Source organism: Musca vetustissima, unplaced genomic scaffold (assembly GCF_032173495.1).
Source record: "Musca vetustissima isolate MV318-11 ecotype Yass unplaced genomic scaffold, APGP_CSIRO_Mvet_v1 utg35640, whole genome shotgun sequence".
Taxonomy (NCBI): domain Eukaryota; kingdom Metazoa; phylum Arthropoda; class Insecta; order Diptera; family Muscidae; genus Musca; species Musca vetustissima.
Window position 1 is genome coordinate 37961 of NW_026884795.1, and position 9565 is coordinate 47525.

At 30.7% G+C, this 9565-nt stretch overlaps 1 protein-coding gene across 1 annotated transcript; it reads left to right on the plus strand.

The window, feature by feature from the left end:
- The first annotated feature begins 8549 nt into the window (after positions 1-8549).
- On the plus strand, positions 8550-9273 carry LOC133331817 (uncharacterized). Its single transcript, XM_061540192.1, has one exon. It carries the CDS (start codon positions 8614-8616, stop codon positions 9271-9273), a length of 660 nt encoding a protein of 219 aa, XP_061396176.1. The 5' UTR covers positions 8550-8613.
- The last annotated feature ends 292 nt before the right edge of the window (positions 9274-9565 follow it).

The window sequence follows — 9565 nt, forward strand, 5'->3', positions numbered from 1 at the left end:
GCACAATAGTCGAACGTTTTTGCACAGTAGCCGAACACTTTGTTTTTCTCGAATATAAAGAAGTTATGTGGTTTTGTTTTCTTTAACAAAAATATACGGTTAGCTGCAATTACAAACGGCAATTTTTAATTTTCATTTATTTTTGAAGCATATATTTTTTTAAATAAAAATATTCAATGTCAATGGGTCCTTTTTATGAGGACGATTTCGAAACATGGGCGCTTTTAATATGCGAGGAGTTATTATATCCTCTGAAAACTCGATATGCGAAATTACAGCTGCCTCGGATGAATTATGAAGGATAATGAAACCTTCAAAATACCGCAAATGGGGCGGTAACCTTAAATTGGGGCTATAAATTGAAATTTATCACAACCAAACCACAACCTACCTTTAACTTATTGATCCTCAATACCCACACATACTGGTCCACATTACCCGCCAAGTTATTTTTATTCGCAGTTTAGAGTTTTTTGAAAAAGAATGCAGCAACATTTTTATAGACAAATATATATAATGTTTGACCTGGAATATATTTAGCCAACAAATCTACTATGTTGTGAAAACAATTTGTTTTTATTTTTACCGTTGTTACACCCACAATATGAAAGAAAGAAAATGGTGGTCCACATTATCCGAAGTTACACTAATTAAAAAATCTACGTCGGGATAGTCATAAAAACTAATTACAGTATAAACTCGATAATCCGGACCTCGCTAATCCGGATTATTCGGTAATCCGGACTGCATTTCACAATTCATTGCGTATCCTATAATCCGGATTGTTTGCAACTTGATACTCCGGATTGTGTTCAAACATTATTTATTTAGCTTTTTTATTGAAGTCGTAGCATGCCATGAAAATACAGTTAGAATTATGAGCAGCGAATGTTTTGTTGTTGCACATTTTTTTCAGTTCAGTAGTTTTGCACGATGCCTTCAGTAAAGAGGTCACACATAACATTATCTATTTTAGATAAAGTGAAAATTGTTGAAGAACTTAATAGAGAAGTTAGTGGAAAAATATTAGCTGACAAACTTGGAATAGGCACTTCTACAATTTCAGATATTAAAAAGAAAAGTGAAAAGATTACAAAGTGAGTAAATGTTTCTTATATTATTCAAACTTACAACACCTTTCACATTTGCAAAGACTTCTAATCGAAAGTTATTACAAAAACGCAAAACTCTTAAATATGGCGAATATGAAGAATTCGAACAATTTCTATATTATTGGTTTCAGAAGCAACGGGAAAAACAGTTACCCATTTCCAAACAAATCATTTGCGAAATGGCAAAGACAATGTTTGTTGAAAAATATGGAGCAGAAAAGGGGTTTCCGGCAAGCTCCGGTTGGTTTCAAAATTTTAAGAAAAGGTTTTCAATCTGCGGTCTTAAAATATGCGGTGAAAAATTATCCAGTCGTCCAGATCATTTGCCCTCATTTCGCATAAAATTAAAAGAGATTATCCAATCAGAAGAACTACTTGCATCTCAAATTTATAATGCTGATGAATCAGCACTGTTTTATAAAATGCTTCCGGAAAAAAAACATTAGTTCGTGAAAAATGCTCCTGGAAGAAAAATGTGTAATGAAAGAATAACAATAAATGCGGTGAATTTCTTTTTTAATAAAAACAAAAAACTATTTAAAATAACACTAATTTAATACATATTTAAAACATTTGGAAAAAAACTCGATAATCCGGAAATCTCCGTAATCCGGATTTGGGTCTGCAATCAATTATCCGGATTAACGAATTTTTACTGTATTTAAAATCCACCGGTGGATTGATCTTGATTTCAAAAATACACCATATGCTTAAACGTATTTTTCCCAATAATTGTAATTGAAGTATAGATGACGTTAGTTATAACGTGAAAACAATATGAATTAGTTTGATTTAATAATAAGATATAGATGGCGCTCCTTATAAAAATATATTTGAATATATAGTGCATTATCTTTGTTGTATTAGTTCGGCTGTAGGCTTTTTAAAAGTAAAAATCGTTTCTAATTTTGATTTTTAATGTTTATTGTTTCCAATATTTCGATTGGATTCTCCAATCATCCTCAGGGAACTACAATTACATATATTTTAACAGATTTTGAAACAACAATAACAATATGTAAATAAACTTACTTGAAGAAAGTTATGTTGTCTTTAAGTCAACGTTCTTACTTCAACTAAAGTCTACCAGATTTGTATTTGTTTATTGTGTGTCTATAGATTTGAGCGCAGTTGTCTGTGTCGGTTTTATAATTGAGTCGAGTGTCAAGTGGAGTGTTGATTATGTGCAACATCTCAAGAGTAAACCTTTTTTGATAATTACTTTCTTGAGTTAGAATTTTTATGTCATTAAAATCTGGGGTATGTCCTGTTTTTGTGCAGTGTGCTGCAAGGGCTGTTTTTTGCTCTATTGGTTTGTACAGAGCTTTTTGATCCGATTTATGTGCGGATATTCTTGTCTTTAATTTTGTCTTAGTAGTGCCAACATATACCTTTTGGCATACGTTGGACTTGTCTCCCTTACATTTAATGCGGTATACTACGTTGGATTTCTCCTCGTCTTGTATTTTACTTTTTAATTTGTTGAAAAGATTATTCAGCGTGTTTGTAGTTTTAAATGCCAGCTCAAATTTTGTGTTGTCGTAAATGTTAGAATGTTTTAATCTTTCTGAAAACCCACGTGTATATGTCATAGTTTTGTAAATTTTCTCGCTGTTGTCGCTTGTTTTCTTTGTAAATTGTATTTGAGAGTTGAATGAGTTCAAGATGTCCAAATTATCCTTTATTTCGTCTTTTTTCATGACTGTAAAAATATCGTCCACATATTTGGTCAAAATCTTTGGTTTTGTGTACATTCTCTGAATTGATGAGTCCAGCAATTTCTCCATAACTATGTCAGCTATGACAGGGGAGGCTGGAGAGCCCATAGGCATACCTTTATTTTGTTTAAATATTTTGTCGTCATATATGAAATATCTTGTGTCCTTTATACATAGCGTCAGAATTTCCATGAACAATTCTTTTGTCATAGATGTATATGTTTTAATTGTATCCCACTTATCTTCTATGGTGTTGAGAGCAAAATTTACTGGTATGCTAGGGAAAAGTGGTACAACGTCAAATGAAATTAAGATTTCGTCGGGGTTGATCTTTATGTGCTCAATTCTTGTTTTAAAATCTTTTGCGTTAATTAATTGTGGAGCATATAGGTCTCAAAGGGGTACCATCCTTGTGAATTTTGGGTAACCCATAAAATCTTGGCGCAGTTGATGTCTTATTCGTCATTTTATATTTTTCGGTTTCATTAATTATCTTTATTTTAAATAATTTTTCCGCTAGAGAATTGTTTTTGTTTTGTAATATGTTCGTCGGATCTCTTTTTAAGCGTCGGTATGTGCATATATCTCCCAAAATTGCTGCCATTTTCGTTTGATATTCATTTTTGTACATGGCTACTGTTTTCCCACCTTTGTCCGCACTGGTTATGATCAAGTCATCATTTTGTTTTAAAAAAGTTTTGCACCGGCCCACTGTGCTTATTATTTGTTTGTCTCTTGTGTTTAATGTTCCTTTCTTTTTCATATGTTCGTCTATTATTGATACCATCTTTGTTCTCGCTATGTCTTGTTTCTCCTTGTCATCGATTGTTTGTATGCAATTTTCTCCCTCTGCGATGACGTCAAATAACGGGAATGTTTTTGTTGTTGTGGGTAATGCATATTTAGGGCCCAGCGAGAGCAACCACTCAACTTCTTTTGAGATATCTTTTTCTGTTTTGTTTACAAACCATCCGTTTTCGTTGTCCATGTTTACTTGTTCGTTATGTTGTTGTAATGATTTGAGCTTTTTGATGTGTGTTGTCTTGCATGTGTTAGTGTAACTCTCTAAGTGTAACTCTCAAAAAAAAAACTCAAATTTTACAGTTGTATTAAGCAAAGTAAAAACCACAGCGCCTAAAAATATACCCTACAAATATTTTACAAAAGTATAGTGATTGATTTATAGATGACTTTAATTTATTGATAACGTTTTAAAATATATTTTCATTTCATTTAAAAAGCGAATCCAAACGAACAGTTATAATCAGCCAAATGAAGTTAGAAGTCTCTGGGTTGTTTTTGACAACCGATTACAGTTTTTTATCTCCATTTGTTACAAACGACATTTGTGTATAAATGTTTTTTTTATATAATGAAACAATAGATAGCTTCTAACAAAAACTAAGGAAACTCTAACGGGTAAATATACAGTGGTGGTCACAGAATTAAAACATTTACTGTGGTAAACATTTTTTGATCAGCCCTCGATTCGTTTGAAGTATTTTTGAAATTTTTTTAATTCAGAACACTTCGATATATTGCACTTAAGAGATTTAGTGTGAAAATGGAAAATTATTGCATGCAATTTTTCCATTAATAACGGTTTTTATGAAAATACATCGACTTTAAAGTGGCCATATAATTAAAACATTGTGTGATTTTTTACTTTACTTCATTTTTTTGAAAATATTTAAAAAAAAAGGTCTTTAATTTATTTAAATTATGTAAACTAAGCACCGATAAAATCATTTACTGATAAATTTTTTTGAAAAAATCTGTAAAATCTATCAAAATTACCAAAAATGTGTACAGTACACCTTACATTCAGAAAATAACCCTTATTAAAGAAAATAAAGGTCCGAATGCACCAGAAATTGCTAGAATTAGTAGAAAACAATAAATAATTCTCAAAATAAATAAATATTTGAAATAAAAACTCAAAAAATGGGAATTAACCTAAAGGAACGATTCAATTTCAATAGCCTTTACTGAAGAAGGCCGGAATATTTTTGTAGTATGTGAGAAAATATCGATTGATATTGGTATTTATTATGTCAAATCGATTGTTCGAGTAGTACAGAATATATTTTATCAAAAAATACATCTGTCAGAACAGAAAGAACAGAGATCAACGCCTATGTTGACGAGTAAAAGTTTCTGGCACACAACAGCATTTCTGATGTTCAACACAAGACTTCAAATATTTGTCAAATTGTAATTTTTTTCTTACTTTAAGGTTAAAATAGATTAAATGGACATTATTCTATTCAAAAAATATTATTTTGGAAAAATATTGTCATGTTCAATAGATTTTAAGGGTCAAGAGTTAACCATCAAACATGCTGCTGTGTACCAGAAACGTTTTCTCGTCAACATAGGTTTTGATCTCGGTTCCTTCTGTTGTGACTGATATATTTTTTGATAAAATATATTCTGTACTACTCGAACAATCGATTTGATATAATAAATGCCAATATCAATCGATATTTCCTGACATACTGCAAAAATATTCCGGCCTTCTTCAAAAAAGGATATCGAAATTGAATCGTTCTTTTAGGTTAATTCCCATTTTTTAGAGTTTTTATTTCAAATATTCATTTATTTTGAGAATTATTTATTGTTTTCTACTAATTCTAGCAATTTCTGGTGCATTCGGACCTTTATTTTCTTTAATAAGGGTTATTTTCTGAATGTAAGGTGTACTGTACACATTTTTGGTAATTTTGATAGATTTTACAGATTTTTTCAAAAAAATTTATCAGTAAATGATTTTATCGGTGCTTAGTTTACATAATTTAAATAAATTAAAGAGCTTTTTTTTAAATATTTTCAAAAAAATGCAGTAAAGTAAAAAATCACACAATGTTTTAATTATATGGTCACTTTAAAGTCGATGTATTTTCATAAAAACCGTTATTTATGGAAAAATTGCATGCAATAATTTTCCATATTCACACCAAATCTCTTAAGTGCAGTAAATCGAAGAGTTCTGAATTAAAAAATTTTCAAAAATACTTCAAAAGAATCGAGGGCTGATCAAAAAATTTTTACCACATTAAATGTTTTATTTCTGTGACCACCACTGTAGGAAGGACATTTGGACAAAATCAGAAAGCCTAATATTAAATTTCGCAGAGCGTACGTGTAAAACCGTGTTTACCTTGTCCAAATTATGCACATTTTAGAAAATATAAAAAGTTCTTATTCATATACTGAAACATAATGTCTTTGTGCATTCTCTTTATATACATCGCTGGAATGTGCTAGATAATAACATACCATTATATATGTCACATTATTATATGTCATATATCCATCTATAGTTCAATTCCTTCCTATTCCTTATTAGTGTTTATGTGCATACTTCTAGGATCAAAATTATGGATTGTTTAATTTCATGTTGCAGTGGCGGCTAAAATTTATTTAAATTATTTTAATTATAACTTTGTATATGTTTTTTATATATTTAAAGTCTATTATAAAGTATACAATGGAATTCATTCCAAACAAAATTAAGAGGTCGGATGTTTCAGTAGATATTTTTAATTCATCGTAAGCAATCAATATAAATCTACGGAACATCTTTCATATCGAGTTATAGATATCGTAAAAGCAATTAATCAAAATCAATTATCATTCATCTGATTTCCCAAATTACATTTTCCGAGAACATTTTTTCCCACAATCGGAAAATCCAGCTCCATCTATAGTTCAATTAAATATTGTGACTTTGTTGTGTTTGTGTTGTTTGTTCAGTGCAAACTTTTGGGAACTAAAAACTAGAATATTGATTTATTGTTTGGAAAAAAGGAACAAATTTTACTAAAAATAAGTAAGGAAGCTAATAAGAAGTATCAATAATACGACATCTAAATATATCTTGAAAGATGAGCCTCGTAAAAATTAACCGACATGTTTATCTGCAACAAATTTAAATATCTGAATGTGTAATATTGATATTTTACATAGAGGTTTCTGATATTCAGGTTTTGTATATGCGAGAGAGGTCATTTGCGAAGCTATAAAAAATTATAGTATTGTATTGTTCCGTATAACGAGCTCCATCTATAGTTCAGTAAAATATTTCTTATTAATTTCTATGTGTACAGGGCATACTTTTAGGGGCAAGCATGGAAACTGAATTTTGGAGTTTTAGTATGGGACGGAATGAGTTGTATTATCAAGTCATAAGATAATCTAGGGACTCAAATATGCCAATTAATAACATTTAATTTGAAAAGCTTTGGATAAAACAATACCCAATATTTTATTATACGTTATGACGAGCTCCATCTATATTTCAATTTACGATTGTATTATTAAAAATAGTATGCATACTTTGGGGCGCAAAATAAAATACACTTTCATGATGTAGCTATACCTATGAGGTAAATGTAATTAATATTAATTGACGCATGTAGCTTGATAGTTCTGGTTCCAATTACTTTTGGATAAATATTAATATAGTTTAATTAATTGTTGAAAAATTTGCCTTTACCAACACTCATCTTTTTATATTTTAAGTATTATACATCACGTATAAGAGTGTAAAATACATATAAGAGAAATACATTCTTGAAATTTTAATCTTATCACATTCGAAGAAAGGAAAATTAACTCCTTATCATAAACATTATCGACATTTTTACTATTTTGACTATTTATTTATTGCCATACCTTTTTGGCTAATCCATCAATAGATTTGAAATTTGTATTGATTTTTTTTTATAAAATTCTAACAGCAGTTAATTTTCTAGTTTAGTTTTTTCACTAAATTCGTGAGGTAAACACCTGACATTTTTTCGAGAAAAACATGAAGTACTTTTTGGTGTTATTGGCTTTAATGCCCTTGGCATTGGGTCAAAAAGAAATTTTGGAAGTAGCCGTTGCTGGTAAGTGTTTAATCGGATAATCGTATAACAAATGGTGATATAATGGGTGAATGGTTTTTGGAATAAAAAAAGTCAAGAAGAGGCTCGTTATAAGAAGGCTGTGGATTTTTTAAAGAATATTTTTTCAAGGGACCAACAAGGCGTGGATATTTGAAAGAATATTTTTAAAAGGTCCAACAAGGCGTGGATTTTTTAAAGAATATTTTTTCAAGGGACCAACAAGGCGTGGATTTTTTAAAGAATATTTTTTCAAGGGACCAACAAGGCGTGGATTTTTGAAAGAATATTTTTTCAAAGGTCCAGCAATGCTTGGATTTTTGAAAGAATATTTTTTCAAATGTCAACAAGCGTGAACCTCTGAATTTTCTTAAAAATATCCACGCTGGGTATCCTTATAAAAATATTCTTCAAAAAATCCACACTTGGTGGTCCTTAGAAAAAATATTCTTCAAAAAATCCACACTTGGTGGTCCTTAGAAAAAATATTCTTTCAAAAATCCACGCTGGGTGGTCCTTAGAAAAAATATTCTTCAAAATATCCACACCTGGTGGTTCTTAGAAAAAATATTCTTTCAAAAACTCCACATTTGGTGGTCCTAAGAAAAATTATTTTCTTATAAATTCATGCCTGATAGTCCTTAGAAAAAATATTTTTTTTTAAATTCACGCTTGATTGTACTGAGATTTTTTTTTAAATCCACGCTTGATGATTCTTACAAAAAATATTTTTTTGAAAAATGCAGACTTGGATTTTAAAACATATTTTTTTAAATATTTTTTGAAATTATTTTTTAAAATCACTACTAAAAATTCAATTTTTTTCTCTTTTCAGCCCAAGATCGTTCCATTTCCAGTCAAATTGTCGATGCCATTGAAGCTGCCAAAGAACAAATGCCATGCGGTTTCCCCGGTTTGGGTATTCCACCATTGGCTCCCTTGAAAATTGCTCACAAGGAATTGAACATTGATTCCGATGCCCTGATGGCCATTGGTGAAATTAACGATTTCCGTCTATACGGTTTGAATGATTTCGACATTGTGCAATTGAGAATCCAAGCCTTGTTGCGTAAGGGTACCTTTGAATTTAACTGGAATCATGTGTACTTGGAAACCGATTATGTCATGACCACTAAAGTTAGCGGTGTTAAAATGACCCGTAAAGGCAAGGCCAAATTCGCTTTGAAGGATCTCAACATCCGTGGTGGCTTCAAATACTCCATGGGCATTTTGGGTGGTTCCATCAAATTGAATTATTTCGATTTGTACATTTCTGTAGGTGAGGTTAAGTCTGAAATTAGCGGTCTCTCCAAGATCCCTATTATCAACAGGAAATTGAATCAAGTCATTGAGGAGTGGGTCTATTTGGCCATCAACGATAATACCGAAAATGTTGCCCTCTTGACCAATGGCTATTTGGTACCAGCTGTTAACGAAATGATTGCTGATATGACCTTGGGTGATATTTTGGGTATGGTTGGTGGTGGCGGCGGTAGCGGTGGCAATGGTGAATCCGTTGAAAAGGTACCATGTGTTCCACCAGAGGAAGATTAAATTTAAATTGTTCGGAATGTTTTATTATCAAAAAAAAAAAAATTGAAATAAATAAATAAATTTTAAAACCAAAACTATTGAATTGTCTTTCAATAAATCACTTGAATTATCATGCAGATTATTAAAAATAGCAAACAATGTTCTGATAAAGGTAGTTAAATCATTGCGGGGTGGTACCACCCAAAAATTAAAACAATCGATAAACAGTGGAATTACAAGTGGATGTCAAATCGAAGATAATAAAATAATCTCAAAAATAAATCACATTCTTTGAAAAATATGACGTGAAAAA